The sequence below is a fragment of the Siphateles boraxobius genome, unplaced genomic scaffold (assembly GCF_051911475.1).
Source record: "Siphateles boraxobius isolate OS27281-9 unplaced genomic scaffold, OSU_SipBor_1 130, whole genome shotgun sequence".
Lineage (NCBI taxonomy): Eukaryota > Metazoa > Chordata > Actinopteri > Cypriniformes > Leuciscidae > Siphateles > Siphateles boraxobius.
Window position 1 is genome coordinate 9157219 of NW_027508734.1, and position 19423 is coordinate 9176641.

General features: G+C 39.2%; 1 protein-coding gene across 7 annotated transcripts in view; it reads left to right on the top strand.

Annotated features, from left to right (window-relative positions):
• dock11 (dedicator of cytokinesis 11) overlaps positions 1–19423 on the top strand; it is a 104070-nt gene that overhangs the window by 6934 nt on the left and 77713 nt on the right. For 4 of the 7 annotated variants that reach the window (XM_077227817.1, XM_077227818.1, XM_077227821.1 and 1 more), the window contains exons 3-8: positions 1524–1613; positions 1772–1854; positions 1939–1999; positions 11179–11274; positions 14118–14252; positions 14752–14926. In XM_077227817.1, the coding sequence (XP_077083932.1) occupies positions 1524–1613; positions 1772–1854; positions 1939–1999; positions 11179–11274; positions 14118–14252; positions 14752–14926 (640 nt within the window). Of the gene's footprint in view, positions 1–1523; positions 1614–1771; positions 1855–1938; positions 2000–11178; positions 11275–14117; positions 14253–14748; positions 14927–19423 lie in introns of all 7 variants that reach the window. The other 3 variants (XM_077227816.1, XM_077227819.1, XM_077227823.1) reach the window with 1 other exon arrangement.

Consider the following 19423-nt stretch of genomic DNA (forward strand, 5'->3'; position numbering starts at 1 on the left):
GTCTGTCTGTCTGTCTGTCTGTCTGTCTATCTATCTATCTATCTATCTATCTATCTATCTATCTGTTGTTCTATCTATCTGTCTGTCTGTCTGTCATTCTATCTATCTATCTATCTATCTATCTATCTATCTATCTATCTATCTATCTATCTATCTATCTATCTATCTATCTATCTATCTATCTATCTATCTGTTGTTCTATCTATCTATCTATCTGTCTGTCTGTCTGTCATTGTATCTATCTATCTATCCATATCTATCTATCTATCTATCTATCTGTCTGTCTGTCTGTCTGTCTGTCGTTCTATCTATCTGTCTGTCTGTCTGTCTGTCATTTTATCTATCTATCTATCCATATCTATCTGTCTGTCTGTCTGTCTGTCTGTTGTTCTATCTATCTGTCTGTCTATCTATCTATCTGTCTGTCTGTCTGTCTGTCTGTCTGTCTGTCATTGTATCTATCTATCTATCCATATCTATCTATCTGTCTGTCTGTCTGTCTGTCTGTCATTGTATCTATCTGTCTATCCAACTATCTATCTGTCTGTCTGTCTGTTGTTCTATCTATCTGTCTGTCTGTCTGTCATTGTATCTATCTATCCATATCTGTCTGTCTATCTGTCTGTCTGTCTGTCTGTCTGTCATTGTATCTATCTATCTATACATATCTGTCTGTCTGTCTGTCTGTTGTTCTATCTATCTGTCTGTCTGTCTGTCATTGTATCTATCTATCCATATCTGTCTGTCTGTCTGTCTGTCTGTCTGTCTGTCATTGTATCTATCTGTCTATCTATCTATCTGTCTATCCAACTATCTATCTATCTATCTATCTGTCTGTCTGTCTGTCTGTCTGTCTGTCATTCTATCTATCTATCTATCTATCTATCTATCTGTCTATCTGTCTGTCTGTCTGTCTGTCTGTCTGTCTGTCATTGTATCTATCTATCTATCTATCTATCTATCTATCTATCTATCTATCTATCTATCTGTCTGTCTGTCTGTCTGTCTGTCTGTCTGTCTGTCTGTCTGTCTCTGCCTGTCATTGTATCTATCTATCTGTCTGTCTGTCTGTCTGTCTGTCTGTCTGTCTGTCTGTCATTGTATCTATCTATCTATCTATCTGTCTGTCTGTCTGTCTCTGCCTGTCATTGTATCTATCTATCTATCTATCTATCTATCTGTCTATCTGTCTGTCTGTCTGTCTGTCTGTCTCTGCCTGTCATTGTATCTATCTATCTATCTATCTGTCTATCTGTCTGTCTGTCTGTCTGTCTGTCTGTCTGTCTGTCTGTCTGTCTGTCGTTATTCTATCTATCTATCTATCTATCTATCTATCTATCTATCTATCTGTCTGTCTGTCTGTCTGTCTGTCTGTCTGTCTGTCTGTCTGTCTGTCTGTCTGTCTGTCTGTCTGTCATTGTATCTATCTATCTATCTATCTATCTATCTATCTATCTATCTATCTATCTATCTATCTATCTATCTATCTATCTATCTATCTATCTATCTATCTATCTATCTAGGAGGCACAGATTGATCGTCAAAGGAGAACCATTGTTCCTTCAGTTCCTCAAAATGCAGAGAACGAAGCTAAAAGCCTGTTCGCCAAAGAGGTAAAGATTGCGCTGAACCTCACAATACCAAAACAAGAGCAAGCCTGCAGCTTTCCAGATTAAAAAAAATATGAGATCACACTTTCCTGTTTTTCATATTTCGATGTGTTTCTGATCATGTGATTGAGTTCTTGAGCAATGCTTATGCTCTTTGGCAGTGCATTAAGATGTACAACACCAACTGGCACGTCATCAACTATAATTACGAGGCCTACTCTGGAGATTTCCGGACGCTACCCTGGTATGTCAAAGTTTTTTTTTTTTTGCCAAAGGTTTTGCGGTGCTATTTGCAAAGTTTGCGTAAGCTACTTTTTCTGTCTTGCAGTAAAGGGATGAAGATGGAAAAGCTTCCCAGCCAAGTGTTTGAGGTGGATGAGGGGGAGGAGGTAAGAAACGTTAATGTGAAAAACTGAGTGCAGGATATTGCACTGCATCTTTTTATTTGCTTGTTTTAAAAAAAGATTTTTCTTAAAAGCATTTTGAATAATGTCCTGAATCAAACAAAAAATTGCCTACCACATTTAAAAAAATAAAAAAAAATGCTTTGTTCATTTTGTCACAGATAAAACAAGAGAGTTCTTCAAGGTCAAGATAAAAAACTGAGCCTTTAGCCCTATTCGCACTGGATTAGTATTACCTGGTGACCTCTAGTCATTTGTAATAATTGCGGAGGTTGTCTGTGATCTTAAAGGGATAGTTCACCCAAAAATGAAAATTCTGTCAGTATTTACTCACCCTCATGTTGTTCCAACCCCGTAAGACCTTCGTTCATCTTCAGAACACGAATTAAGATATTTTTGATGAAATCTGAGAGCTGGATCACTCCTCTATTCTAGTCCATAGGCTTCTTCAGGGATTGAAACTTGCCAGCCCCGAAAAATTATTAAAAACATCGTTAAAATAGTCCAAGTGACTACAGTGGCTCAATCTTAAGTTTATCAAGCGACGAGAATACTTTTTGTGCGCAAAAACAAACAAAAAAACGACTTTATTTCAACTATTAATTTCCTTCTCAATGGGCCTCTAGTCAGTTAAAATAGTGTGATTGCGTAGAGCTACGTCACACGTAGGCTCACTATTGGCCGACGCTGGTCATGTGTGTGATGCGTGTGATGTACAACACAGAAGAACTGCGCTATTATACTAGTGAGCTGACTCGAGGCCCACAGAGAAGGAAATGAATAGTTGAATTAAAGTCGTTATTTTTGGGGGGTTTTGCACACAAAAAGTATTCTCGTCGCTTGATAAACTTAAGATTGAGACACTGTAGTCACTTGGACTATTTTAACGATGTCTTTAATGAGGGTGAGTAAATACTGACAGAATTTTCATTTTTGGGTGAACTATCCCTTTAATCACGTGCGAATCGGCCATGTCTGTAATTTGTAAAGTAAAAATTCCCCCGCAAATGACCCATATTTCGCCGAACACCCAGGTCCTGTGATAATATTAGTTCCGTGCGAATCGGCATCTGTGATTTGGCCAGGTCGTATATAAATTTTTCATGGTTTTTGTTTGCTGTGCACCTTTTTATCCATCTTTATTGAATTAAATTCGAGTAAAATCACAGGCTTCACTTATCCCGTGCGAATGTGCCACACGAAATTCAGATGTGTGTGGGTAATTTCTAAATCACACGAGGTCCCCAGATAATACTAATCCAGTGCGAATAGGGCTTTTATATAGATTATTATTATCACACATTTTTAAAGCCAACAGAATTTACAAAATCCATGTTTGACATCTAAGTATGTCGTAGCACAAAACAGGAATGTCTCTTCAAGTAATGTTAACCACAGAACATATTTTAATCATATATCAAGACACTGTTGTAAAGATCCATTAGAAATGTCTGACAAATTGTCGTCACGACTAAACGGCTTTATTACTGTCTAAAAAGGACTATATCCAATCAAAAAATGTGAAAAAAATACTTATTTTTAAAAATATTTCGATCTCTATGAAATGCTTTGAGGTTTAAAAGTCACACATTTATTGTGTTTTCATGATCAATTATTGCATTCACTTCTGAATACTCAAGTACTCAGGTACTCAACTTTAGCACTCACACCCATCAGTAGTCTAGTCTTTTTTTTTTTTTTACTTTCATTTTTATTGAAGTTTTCTGTCAACAACAACAACAAAAAAAGGACAAGAAACAAAAAGAAAAACATACATTAAACAAAATCGAAGGAGGCCAAGGAGGAGTTACCTATTACAATTGAAACAAAAATAAGTCTAGTTGTAAACATCGGAATCACTGATCAATAAACCTTATATTTACAATACTTCTACCATCTTTTGCACAAGATTACCAGAAGCCCAGTCCGTAGAATCTCACAAAGTTAACACACAGTATACAGTATTGTATTGGGAAGAAAAGTTATGCAGTTTCCAGTGTCAAAAAATTGGTCCATTTTCTCCATTTTTCTTTAAATGATGATTCTCTTAACCTTATAGTGTAGGTTAATTTTTCCATTATAAAAATGCTTTGAATTAAACTTGTCCATTGCTGTAGATCTGGGATGTTCGATTTGAGCCAAAGTCTAGTGATAGCCTTTCGGGCCGCGGATAATAAAATCTTGGATAAATACAGGTCCTCCTCCCGCACACTTTCTTTGATGTTTCCAAGAAACATAACTTTACATTCCTTTGGGATATTGTACCCCAGCACCTTCTGTAAAGTATTGTTAACGATAGTCCAAAATGGTTGAATTTTCGGACATGTCCAGAAGATATGAGCGTGGTTTGCGTCTGTACTACCACAGTCCCTCCAACAGTCTTGAGGTATCCCAAGTTGTTTGCCCTTCAGATAAGGAGTGATAAAAAACCTCATTAAACACTTCCAATTAAATTCTCTCCACTGTTGGGAATTGGTGGAGGTCTGGAGTAGACAACATGTTTGATACCATTCCTCCTCCGTGAGGACAACCTTTAGTTCACATTCCCATTTTGCTTTTACATAGAGTGTAGTGTTTTTCAAGTTCTCCATCAGACTCTGGTATAGTTTAGACACAATCTTCTTAGTCTTTTGTTGATAAGCACCACACATTATTTCAATAAGAGGGTTTACCATGTCAGAAGAAAACCCCTTAATTTCTTTGCGGTAGTAATCTCTCAGCTGTAAGTATCTGAATAGATCCTGGTTATTTAGATCAAAACTATCCTTTAGCTCCTGAAAACTCTTCATCTTGTTGTTTTTGATAGCTATGCAGAAAGCTGTCAGGCCCTTACTCATCCAATCTTTAAAAGTACTGTCATAACTAGCTGGCTTAAATCTGTTATCCAGTGCGATCCATCTTAGTATTTTTTTATCATTTTTAAGTTTCAATTGCTTAATCAGAGAGAACCATATCCCAAGGGAAAATGAAACTATAGGATTCAGACCCTTCCTTAGAGTGTCATCTAGGCCTTCCTCTCCCAACAGGGTTTGAACATTGTAATCTGGTACACAAGTCTCAATATCTTTCCATCGTGCAATATAAGAGTTATCACACCAAAGGCACAAAGGTCGTAATTGTGCAGCTTGAAAGTACAGTTTTAAGTTTGGTAAAGCCATTCCTCCTTTCTCTTTTGGCAGATGCAAAGTAGAGAGACGTATTCTGGGGTGATTTCCTCCCCATATGAACCTTGACACCATTTTGTCCCATTGTGCAAATTGTTGAAGTGGTATTTCCACTGGTAGCGACTGGAATAGATACAGGAGCCTTGGCAGAATATTCATTTTTATTACATTTATTCTGTTACTAAAATCTAGCGGGTAGGTCGACCACCTCTCCAAATCTTTTTTTATGTTATCACTTATTGGATTATAGTTTGCTTTATATAGCAGCTCAGGTTTTTTTGTTATGATTACACCTAAATATTTCAGTGTTTTTGTTTTCCAATTTACATTTAATTTATTTTTAATTTCTTCTCCTGGAGAGTAATTAAAGTGAATAATTTGAGTTTTTGTGATATTTAGTTTATAACCAGAGCAAACGTGAAACTGTTCAATTACCTCCAAAAGTTTAGGGAGAGAGGTGTCCAAGTCCTGCAAGTATAGGATAACGTCGTCAGCAAATAGTCCTATTTTGTGCTCCATTTGTCCCATAATGATACCCTTTAACCCCTCCTCTTGTCTAATGGACTGTGCTAATGGTTCAATATACAGAGGAAAGAGGATGGGGCTTAAACAACAGCCTTGCCTCGTTCCTCTGCTCAAATAGAAACGATCTATTAGAGACCCATTCACTTTGATTCTGGCGGAAGGCTGTTGGTAAATTGCCCTAATAATTTTTATTGAATCTTGATTAAATCCAAATCTTTCCAGCGTCTGGTAAAGGAATTCCCACCCCACCCTATCGAATGCCTTTTTCCGCGTCCAGGCTTATAAGAGCTGCACTTGCTTTATCTCTGTTGATTTTTCCGAGTATGTGTAGAGTTCTTCTAATATTATCCTGTGTTTGTCTACCTGGAATGAACCCGCTTTGGTCCTCGTCAATCAAATCTGTAACAAATGATTGCAGTCTTTTAGCAATAATTGAAGTATACAATTTATAGTCCACGTTCAAAATGGAAATGGGTCTGTAATTAACACAATCATCTCTATCTTTCCCCTCCTTGGGAATCAAAGACACAATGGCTTCTTGCCAAGATGGTGGTATGCGACCTTCCTTTATCGTCCAGTTGAAAGATCTTAATATAATTGGGTTCAGTTTGTCACGAAATTTTCTGTACCACTCCGCAGGAAACCCATCACCACCCGGAGTTTTATTCGTCTTCATTTTTCCCAGCGTCTTATTTAATTCTTCTTGTGAAATCTCTTTGGTGATCGTTTTGTTCTGCATCTTCCCAATGCTAGGTAAATCTAATGAATACAGGAAATCCCTTATGTACCGCTTGTTCACGGTCTCTTCTTGTGAATAGAGTTTTTGATAGTATTCTCTAAAAACCTTTTCAATCTCCTCAGGCTTAGTTTAAATTTTCTGTGATATTGGGTTTTTAATTTTGTGAATTGCAGTATCCGTTTGTTGTTTCCGCAATTTACGAGCAAGTAACTTTGCTGACTTGGGACCAAGTTCATAATAACTTTGCTTGACGTATCTTGCCTTTTTCTCTACTTCTTGATTAAGTAATTCTTCTATTTGTGTTTTTACTTCAGTTATCTGTTTTTGTGTATTTAATTCCCTTTTACGCTTAAATTTATTTTCTAACTCTTTCAAAGTATTCATCAATTTTTCATACTTCTCCTTTCTAACTCTCTTAAGTTGTGCAGTTATAGCTATTAGCTTTCCCCGTAGCACAGCCTTCAATGCATCCCAGAGAATTAAAGGATCAACTTCCCCATTGTCATTTTCCTTAAGAAACGTATCAATTTCTTGCTTAATATCATTCACAATTTTCTCATTGTTGAGAATACCCACATTGAGCCGCCACACCGAGTTTTTGGGTGTGAAGTCTATTTGGATAGTTAAGAAAATTGCATTATGATCTGAGATATCAGCGACTCCAATTTTACAGTCCAACACTCTGTAACACGCTTCCTTTTGCATTAGAAAATAATCAATTCGCGTATGTACGGAGTGCGGGACAGAGTAATGGGTATAGTCTCTTTGTGTAGGGTGTAATAGCCTCCATACATCTACAAGTCCAGTTTCTTTAAGGGTAGTGTTTAAAAAATTTCCAAATGCTTTTTTATTTCTGCTTTGACTAGTTGTGTCCAGATTATAATTCAGTATTACATTGAGATCCCCACCACAAATACAAATTCCCTCCGATTCCAGAGAGATCACATCAAATAAGTCTTTAAAAAAAGATCTATCACTATTTGGAGGCGCATATATACAAACTAAAGTCAATTTGCTGTTTTCAGCTTTCCCCTTCACTATAACATAGCGCCCCTCTTTGTCTTTTATTTCTTTATATATGTCAAAATTCAAAGACTTCGAGATGAGGATGGCTACACCTCTTTTGTGACTATGAACACAAGAGCTGTGGAAGATTTCCTTGTATCCAAATTTTTTTAGTTTCTCATGCTCTTGTGTTGACAAATGGGTTTCCTGCAGAAAGATAACGTGCTTATTTTCTTTCTTTATTTTTGTCATTACCCTTGCTCTTTTGATTGCATTCCCAAGACCATTTACATTCAGTGACATTATTTCAAGTTTTTGTATCATCAGATAATAATAAAATAAAATGTAACTCTTCCTCCTCCCAGTGCCTCCAAAACCAAAAACAACAAAAATGAACAAATGAACACACAGAAGTATTTAACCTGAACACATTGACTTCCAAAATGAGGTATTGAAAATACACTCTGGGTTATAATCCCAACGACAATTGAGGGGGTAAAGCCTCGCACGAAGCGAGGGCCCCCTCCCAGAACTAGTGATAACGCAAAATGAGTTTCACTCATTCCAGCTCAAACTTGACATCCTCAAAGTAGGGTAAATATATTCATCAAGCCTACAATAGAATCAGCTTTGTCACCTACAACCGTAGGTCTAATCAGCACATGCTTTATGTGTGGGTTGTTCCCCCCAAAATAAACAAGCGAAAAGTACCTGTAGCCAGGGCATGCCGAAATTAAGTTAGGACGGGGAACGTTGAAACTCCTGTAGTCGATCGCGTACGCGTTTGATAGCTCCCTTATCTCTGTGGCGAGGGACGCGTTGCCATGGTGATGCGCTCTCCAGCTGATCCAGCAGGACAGCCGTGGCGAGACCTCCGCGATCCTGGGGTTCTTCCACCTCGATTCCCTGATTTCTCATCTCACGTGCAGCCTCCGTCGGGGTGTGGTACAGCCGTGGGCCCGTGTCCCAATGGATTCGAAGGTTGGTGAAAGGTGATTGAAATCGGATGCCTTTGGCCTTTAGCGCACTCTTTATATGTATAAGCTCGGCGCTGTTGCACCACAGCCGCGGTATAGTCATGGTCAAAAGCTACGGGCTTGTCTCGTATGAGCATCTTCTTCTGCCACGCATTTTTCAGTACAGTCTCCTTGGTCTTAAATTCAAGAAAGTTCACGATAATGGATCGTGGGGGGGCATCCGCGGTGGGTTTGGGGCCAAGGGAGCGATGAGCTCGTTGTATTTGCGGGTCCGTACCCTCGTTGATCAACTTTTCATTTCGAAGTAGGTTTTCAACGAAGGTTATTGTGGAGCTGCCCTCCTCCCCTTCGCGGACCCCGTAAATTCTCAAATTATTCCTTCTCCCCCTTGATTCCAGATCGTTAATCTTGTCCATCATCTTCTTTTGCTCCTTTAGTGATTGTCTGAGCGCGTCATTAGCTGCCGATGACCAAGTCTCAAGCCCTCCTATGCGAATCTGGGCTTCTTCGAGTTTTTCACTCTGTTCCTGCACCGCTAGCTTTGTCACGGTTAGTTGTTGGTTGATGTCTTGTTTAAGAGTATTCATCTCTTGTTTTATGTCCGCTTTGAATGCATCCAGATCCGATTTCAGCTCCGCCCGTAGGCCACTTATCTGTTTGCTAATACTTAGCATAGTTTCGTGAAGGGTCTGCGTTGTCGTCTCGCCGGCGCCATCTTCTTCATCGGTGTTCGCATGTGCTTCGTCTTGTTCGAGATTTTGCTGTTCTTTATCTCCTTGCATTCTCCTAGACCCTTTCTTTCCTCCCCCTGGCATATTTTCAGACAAAATAGTCTATTTCAGAAGCAGTTTACTTGAATTTCAGGGGAAAATACAACCCAACTTTGAGGAGCTCAAAGACTAATCCGCCATATTGGTCAGCCTTCCGCCGGAAGTCCAGTAGTCTAGTCTTTAGTGCCAACACATTCTCATCTTGTTACTGTGCTACACCTCTTATTAACATTATAGATATTGTCCTTCTCCTCAGACTGCACTGTAAATGTTGTGATGCTTCTGTGAGGTCATATAATCAGATGGAGAGATGAAGGCCAGACGGCCCATTACATGCAACCTGACCCTCATGGTCTATTAATAGAAACACACTAAAGTGTGTGGTGATTACAGGGCAAAAAGATTGCTTCTCCACCCTGTGTGTGTGTGTATGTGCATCTGAATCTGTGTATGTACATGTTTAGACATGAATAGTCTAGCTGTTAAATGTGTTGTCTAAACATAGATGGAATGATAACTTTTATGGGCTAAAGATAGGCCAATGAAGCCGATACATGCACAATAATAAGGGCATGATATGAGAAAGAATTCAGTATCTCGTTCAGTTGCAAAGTTAAAATATACTCACCCATACGTCATTCCAAACCTGTAGGCATTCCTTTCTTCTGCAGAACAAATAAGATATTTTATAGAATAATGTTCATTTACATCCCATACCTCAAAGATTGGTGTATTTACACGACTTCGTCCTTAGATCAACAATGTATATGAATTATATTACTGTCATAGTACCTCATATATACCTTTGTATTTATACTAACGTTCAAAAAGTTTGGGGCCTGTATAACTTTTAAAAAGAAATTAATAAGTTTATTAATTAATTTTATGAAATCGATTGATAATGTTACAAAAGATTCATGTCAAATAAATGCTGTTCTTTTGAACTTTATTCATCAATGAAAAATGTATGACCATTTCCACAATTATATTAAGCAGCAAACATTGATAATAATCAGAAATGTTTCTTGAGCATCGAATCAGCATATCAAAATGATTTCTGAAGGATCATGTGACACTGAAGACTGGAGTAATGATGCTGACAATTCAGCTTTGATCACAGGATTAAATTACATTTTAAATATATTATAATTTTTTTTATTTAAAATGTTATTGATATTTCATAATATTACTGTTTTTATTTTATTTTTGATACAGAGACAACTTTCAAAGGCATTACAATATCTAACCGAACTCAAACTTTTGAACTTTCTGGTAGAGTATGTACAGTATATCATGTTGGCTGTGTCATGTCCATTTAATTTATTCAATTAGCCGAGTGACTCAGAAGGGAGAACAGGGTGCAAGCAATTGATCAGTCTCGGAGGGGCTGTTAGGAACAGAAAGAGAGGGAGGGAATGAGAAATGCTGGAGGGAAGAGGGAAGAAGGGCATTCAGACGATTATATTACAGTGGAGAGCTAGAGAAAAGCACATTCATAAAGGACGCCAGGCCACTTCAATTAAATTAGCACGCACACACACACACACACACACACACACACACACACACACACACACACACACACACACACACACACACACACACACACACACACACACACACACACACACACACACACACACACACACACACACACAAACACACACACACACACACACACACACACACACACACACACACAGAGTAAGAACTGATGAAGCAGATAAACTGAATGCAAAGACTCAGATCAATGTACGTCTATGAGTGCTACCTATCTACCTTAAAGGTCACAAGCATGAACTGTGTGTTGTGGATTTACAAACCTTTATGCAAATAAGTTAGTTATCCCTCACATAGTAACTCAACATCACACACATTAAAACAATAAAATAATCATGCAAAACACAGCTTAAAGATGCTTTGAATTCTGTGTGTGTGTGTGTGCGTGTGTGTGTGTGTCTGTGTGTGTGTGTGTTTGTTTCAGGACTCGTCATCTCTTTGCTCTCAGAGAGGAGGAGTAATGAAGCAGGGCTGGCTCCAGAAGGCCAACATCAACAGCAGTCTGTCTGTCTCTAAGAAGGTTCGTGGAAACATCGGCACACATTTTCTTTAAGACATCAGTAGAACTGTAGCAGTCATTGTTGCCTATTATTCTGTACATCTGCTGATCGATACAGTTTGAGGAACCATAGTTGGATAGAACTATAAGGTCTTGTTTTCTCAGAAAACGTCAATTACATGCACTGATTTTGATACTCAAACACACACCAACAAAAAAAGTGCAGCACTTTAAAAAAATGGAAATCTAGCAAATTCTTTGCATACAAAAGGATATTTATACAGTACTGTGTAAAAGTCTGCTAGTATTTTCGCCCCCCCCCCCAAAAATGGTTATAAGCCAGTTATTTATATAATTTGCTGTAGTGTGTCAGTAGGAAAAATCAGTTTACGTTTCCAAATAGTCGTTTGCCATTATTTGTAATTATCCAGTGAAATTTTTGTATGCACAAGGAGTCTGACAACAGCCGGTATGATCTGTATAATCTGTAATCTGTTTTTGATCTGTTGGTCACACCAAATATTGATTTGATTTAGTTAATAGAAGTTAATTGATAAAATAAAATCTATTTATGACATTATTTTTGAAAGCCTCCTCACTTTAAAGCATTTTTACACAAGTGGCTAAAGATTTTCACAGTACTGTAGCTTAGCAGGAAGGTTTCTTCAAGAGCCTTGGAGACAATGCCCCAGTTCTTCTGGATTTAGTCTGTCTCAGTTTTTTCTGTTTCTTCATTTAATCCCAGATGGACTTGATGATGGTGAGATCAGATCATACCGGCTGTTGTCAGACTCCTTGTGCATTTAAAAATCTCACTGTATTATTACAATTGATGACAAAATGAATGTTGGGAAATGTAAACTGATAGTTCCAACTACCACACTACAGCAGAAGATACAAATTACTGTCTTAAAACCACTTTTTGGGGGCGAAATACTAACGTGCCTAAGACTTTTGCACAGTACTGTATATAATCCGACTAAGGACGCGTTTAGTCTTGGCATTAACATGCGACCTGTATCCGGATGTTGTCCACCTACACACAACGGATCTCAGTGTAATGTTAACGCAATCTAGCCATTGTATCTACATTCACAGGTCGACATCACTTGTTGGTGAAAAAAGTTTGCTTTTTCACCCGAAATTTGCACAACTATTGATTGTCTGTAAGGGATGTGCAATTTCACCACAAGGATATAAAATATTTAATACAAGATACAGAAGCCACTTGATGTTAACATGTCTTGTGTAAACGCGCCGTGTCCTGATTGGCTGATGATCCGATCTGTGATCGCATGTTAATGCCAAGTGAAAACACAGCCTTATTCAGTCCCATCACTCATTACCCCCGGTTTCACAGACCTGGCTTAAGTCTTGTCTCGGACTAAAATGCATGTTTGAGCTGTTTTATCTGAAAGCAACTTGCACTGATATATCTAAAAATATGAGTGCCATTTTTTTGTCCAGATGCACACCAGTATTGTTTATTTTTTCTAAGTCACGTTTATAAAAGCTACTTAAATGTCCTAATTGAACTTGGTGAAGAGATGAGTCCCAGCTTAGGACCCCAGTAGTATGCCTGATCTAAAACTGCAATGCTTAATGTAATCAATCAAACTTTAATTAATGTAATAATTTCTATCCTGAATATTTTTATAGTTTAAGTGAAAGAAATTGCATTTTTAGGTATGTTTTGCGACATTGTTAATTGTTATCAAGCGATTAGGCATAATATACTTTTTTTTAATTAAAAGCATGTCATGTCATAATTCATTATTAAACAGAATTAGGCTTGTATCATATCTGTTATCAAAGTTTTTTATCTAAATATATCGTAGATTGTGAAAAATTGTTATCTCTTATAATTTCGGATAGCTGTATGCTATGCTACTATCTATGCTAATTAAAAAGAACACTAAGAACCAGAAATGTTTAATTTTACAATCTATAGCTTTGGTTATATACTAGTATATGCAACATATAAGTTAAAAGACATTAATGGTCATTATAACATAGTTCAAACGACTTATATAATAAAGGGATATCTGATTTGTAACCAGTCGCTAAAGCAATTACCCATAAAACGTGCTTTGAACCAATCGGATTGCTTGGATCCTAAGCTGGAACTCATCACTCATCTCTTCACCACAGCGGCCTATGAGCATTATGAATAGACTTTATAGGTCATGTGATGATAGCTTTCATATACCGTTAATAATAGCTTGTTTGAAGCTAATGTATTATATCAGTGGCCTCAATAAATATTTGGACTCTTAAGCCACACTTAAAAATGTATGAATGCCGATGATAAAATCAGGAGACATTTCACTAAAATGTGTTGGTTAGGTGTCAAATTATAAAATAATACATATACAGTTCAAAAATAAGACAAAAGATAATTGTTATAGGCTTTCATCCAATACAATGGCATTCATGCATTCTTAAAAAAAAGTTGACAAAAATGTCAAGCCGCACAACTGTTTTCAACACTGATAATAAGAAAGTGTTACTGAGCAGCAACTCAGCATATCAGAATGTTTTCTGATGGATCATGTGACTGAAGACTGGAGTAATGATGCTGAAAATTCAGCTTTGATCACAGGAATAAATTACATTTTAAAATAAAGTAAAATAGTAAACAGTTGTTTTAAATTGTAATAATATTTAAGAATATTATTGTTTTATTGCATTTTTGATCAAATAAATACAGCCTTGATAAGAGACTTCTTTCAAAAATCTTACCAATTCCAAACGTTTTAATAGTAGTATGAGAGTGAAGCCAGTTTAAATGCTACTTAGTTTATTTCTGTTTATTTTCAATGGACTACCTCCATTTTTCACACATGTTTTTTTTTCCTCCACAGGTGTTCAAGAGGAGGTATTTCTACCTGTCTCAACTCCCTGATGGCTCCTACATACTGAATTCATACAAAGATGAGAAAAACTACAAAGAATCAAAAGGCTCCATCTATCTGGACTCCTGTATAGATGTAGTTCCGGTACATGCTCTCAATTTATCAGTTTTCTTACAGAAATCCTGAAAAGTTTTTAGCATTACAAATTGTAAAATGTAAATATGTAATTTGTATTTATGAATTTTCTTTTTTTTATCCAAAGTGACTTACAAATGAGGCGTACAACAACTAATGAAAATTATAAATAAAATTATTATTATTATTTTTAAAAAGTTTATTATAATTACTGATACAATTATAATTGTTATCAAAACGCGTATTGCATGTTAAGTTTAAATTTTATTTTAGAACTTATTTTTTCCCACTTATCTTCATACTTCAGAAGGAAATGTCTGAACTTGGTTTGATACGTTTGTCAGGAAGTTTAACGACAGCATGTGCAGCCCTCAGGCTGGGGTGTAATATTAGTAGCACGACAGAGGAATCTTGCTTGCTGAACACCCATTACTTTTACAGCCACAAAGAGCTCTTAATGTCACAACATTAAATTCCTCCACTGACTAATGCAGCACATTTCTAGCAGTGCTCCAAGATGCGGCGCCACGGTTTTGAGCTGAAGATGCAGGACGGTTACAGTCACTATCTGGCGGCAGACAGCGAGGACGAGATGGAGGAGTGGGTGAGCACACTGAAACAGGCCTTACTGAGCACGATGGAGGACAGGAGGAACGGGTCTGAACCTTCTGAAGGTTGTCTGGGTAAGTAACACATACACACACACACACACACACACTAAAAGAACGCACATTAGCATGTGAAGATGCTTAAAGTTCCCCTATTATGCTTTTTCGGATATTACCTGTAATGCAGTGTGCTGGAGTTGAAACGGTAAAACCAATGCTATCGTTACTGTTTGTATCACTGTGTATGAAGTGCTGAGGAAGATCTGGAGCTGTTATTCAGATATGGTAGTGGGCGTTTAGTTTCCGACACATTCTGTAAGCAGTAGACCAATCACAACAGACTAGGCCATCTGACTAATCAGAGCAGAGTAGACCAATCACAAAAGACTGGGCCATCTGACCAATCAGAGCAGAGTAGACCAATCACAACATACTGGGCCATCTGACCAATCAGCGTAGAATAGACCAATCACAACAGACTGGGCCATCTGACCAATCAGAGCAGAGTAGACCAATCACAACAGACTGGGTCATCTGACCAATCAGAGCAGAGTAGACCAATCACAACAGACTGGGCCATCTGACCAATCAGAGCAGAGTAGACCAATCACAACAGACTGGGCCATCTGACCAATCAGAGCAGAGTAGACCAATCACAACAGACTGGGTCATCTGACCAATCAGATCAGAGTAGACCAATCACAACAGACTGGGTCATCTGACCAATCTGAGCAGAGTAGACCAATCACAACAGACTGGGTCATCTGACCAATCAGAGCAGAGTAGACCAATCACAACAGACTGGGCCATCTGACCAATCAGAGCAGAGTAGACCAATCACAACAGGCTGGGCCATCTGACCAATCAGAGCAGAGTAGACCAATCACAACAGACTGGGCCATCTGACCAATCAGAGCAGAGTAGACCAATCACAACTGACTACACCATCTGACCAATCAGAGCAGAGTAGACCAATCACAACAGACTGGGCCATCTGACCAATCAGAGCAGAGTAGACCAATCACAACAGACTGGGTCATCTGACCAGTCAGATCAGAGTAGACCAATCACAACAGACTGGGTCATCTGACCAATCTGAGCAGAGTAGACCAATCACAATAGACTGGGCCATCTGACCAATCAGATCAGAGTAGACCAATCACAACAGACTGGGTCATCTGACCAATCTGAGCAGGGTAGACCAATCACAACAGTCTGGGCCATCTGACCAATCAGAGCAGAGTACACCAATCACAACAGACTGGGTCATCTGACCAATCAGATCAGAGTAGAGCAATCACAACAGACTGGGCCATCTGACCAATCAGAGCAGAGTAGACCAATCACAACAGACTGGGTCATCTGACCAATAAGATCAGAGTAGACCAATCACAAAAGACTGGGTCATCTGACCAATAAGAGCAGAGTAGACCAATCACAACAGACTGGGCCATCTGACCAATCAGAGCAGAGTAGACCAATCACAACAGACTGGGCCATCTGACCAATCAGCGTAGAATAGACCAATCACAACAGACTGGGCCATCTGACCAATCAGCGTAGAATAGACCAATCACAACAGACTGGGTCATCTGACCAATCAGAGCAGAGTAGACCAATCACAACAGACTGGGTCATCTGACCAATCAGCGTAGAATAGACCAATCACAACAGACTGTGCCATCTGACCAATCAGAGCAGAGTAGACCAATCACAACAGACTGGGTCATCTGACCAATCAGAGTAGAGTAGACCAATCACAACAGACTGGGTCATCTGACCAATCAGAGCAGAGTACACCAATCACAACAGACTGGTCCATCTGACCAATCAGTGTAGAATAGACCAATCACAACAGACTGGGTCATCTGACCAATCAGTGTAGAATAGACCAATCACAACAGACTGGGTCATCTGACCAATCAGCGTAGAATAGACCAATCACAACAGACTGGGTCATCTGACCAATCAGCGTAGAATAGACCATTTACAACAGACTGGGTCATCTGACCAATCAGAGCGGAGTAGACCAATCACAACAGACTGGGCCATCTGACCAATCAGTGTAGAATAGACCAATAAGAACAGACTGGGCCATCTGACCAATCAGAGCAGAGTAGACCAATCACAACAGACTGGGTCTTCTGACCAATCAGAGCAGAGTAGACCAATCACAACAGACTGGGCCATCTGACCAATCAGCGTAGAATAGACCAATCAGAACAGACTGGGCCATCTGACCAATCAGAGCAGAGTAGACCAATCACAACAGACTGGGCCATCTGACCAATCAGAGCAGAGTAGACCAATCACAACAGACTGGGTCATCAGACCAATCAGAGCAGAGTAGACCAATCACAACAGACTGGGTCATCTGGCCAATCAGAGCAGAGTAGACCAATCACAACAGACTAGTCCATCTGACCAATCAGTGTAGAATAGACCAATCACAACAGACTGGGTCATCTGACCAATCAGCGTAGAATAGACCAATCACAACAGACTGGGCCATCTGACCAATCAGTGTAGAATAGACCAATCACAACAGACTGGGTGATCTGACCAATAAGAGTAGAGTAGACCAATCACAACAGACTGGGTCATCTGACCAATCAGCGTAGAATAGACCAATCACAACAGACTGGGTCATCTGACCAATCAGAGCAGAGTAGACCAATCACAACAGACTGGGCCATCTGACCAATCATTGTAGAATAGACCAATCAGAACAGACTGGGCACTCTGACCAATCAGAGCAGAGTAGACCAATCACAACAGACTGGGCCATCTGACCAATCAGAGCAGAGTAGACCAATCACAACAGCCTGGGTCCTCAGACCAATCAGAGCAGAGTAGACCAATCACAACAGACTGGGTCATCTGGCCAATCAGAGCAGAGTAGACCAATCACAACAGACTGGGTCCTCAGACCAATCAGAGCAGAGTAGACCAATCACAACAGACTGGGTCATCTGGCCAATCAGAGCAGAGTAGACCAATCACAACAGACTGGGTCCTCAGACCAATCAGAGCAGAGTAGACCAATCACAACAGACTGGGTCATCTGGCCAATCAGAGCAGAGTAGACCAATCACAACAGACTGGGCCATCTGACCAATCAGTGTAGAATAGACCAATCACAACAGACTGGGTCATCTGACCAATCAGCGTAGAATAGACCAATCACAACAGACTGGGTCATCTGACCAATCAGATCAGAGTAGACCAATCACAACAGACTGGGTCATCTGGCCAATCAGAGCAGAGTAGACCAATCACAACAGACTGGGTCATCTGACCAATCAGCGTAGAATAGACCAATCACAACAGACTGGGCCATCTGACCAATCAGTGTAGAATAGACCAATCACAACAGACTGGGTCATCTGACCAATCAGCGTAGAATAGACCAATCACAACAGACTGGGTCATCTGATCAATCAGATCAGAGTAGACCAATCACAACAGACTGGGTCATCTGGCCAATCAGAGCAGAGTAGACCAATCACAACAGACTGGGTCATCTGGCCAATCAGAGCAGAGTAGACCAATCACAACAGACTGGGCCATCTGACCAATCAGTGTAGAATAGACCAATCACAACAGACTGGGTCATCTGACCAATCAGCGTAGAATAGACCAATCACAACAGACTGGGTCATCTGACCAATCAGATCAGAGTAGACCAATCACAACAGACTGGGTCATCTAGCCAATCAGAGCAGAGTAGACCAATCACAACAGACTGGGTCATCTGACCAATCAGAGCAGAGTAGACCAATCACAACAGACTGGGTCATCTGACCAATCAGAGCAGAGTAGACCAATCACAACAGACTGGGTCATCTGACCAATCAGAGCAGAGTAGACCAATCACAACAGACTGGGTCATCTGACCAATCAGAGCAGAGTAGGCTCTCGGAAAGGAGGGGTTTAGAGAGACCGAATTTTCAAACTAACAGTTTTCAGACTCTTTGAGAATTTTTAGGTGATGTGCAATGTATATTATGAGAAAATTAAAGTGTTTTTGACCTTGGATGCATGTAAACCTATTGAAGGAGACCTCCAAAACAAAAGTAATAAACTTTAAAAATTAGCATAATAGGGGCACTTTAAAATGTTCTTATTTTGTGTTCCACCATAAAATAATAATAGACAGATTTGGGAGGGCAAGAGGGCCGTGTGAACGAGAGGTGCTGAGAGTGCTGCAGCACCCCTGACCACAGCCACTTCACTACATTGGAATTTAAGATGACATGACTTTTTAATATCTTTTTGTTTTTCAACATGTTTTTTAAAAATACCTTCTGCCTTTATAAAGTAAGATTGTTTCGTTTTTATATGTTGTTGAATATGTTTTTAAGAAATGAATATATCATAAGGCAAAAGCCGATCTCGGATTGAGTGAGTGACGTGACACTGGTTGAGGACAAGCATCTCAGAACTGATTTGACACTCATTTAGTGCATGTGAAAAAACTAAATATAGATGTCTTGATTAAAGCATTCTTTGGCATTAGAGGCTGTTCACACAGAACGTGTTTTTCCATTCCACTCTGCTACTTTTCCATTG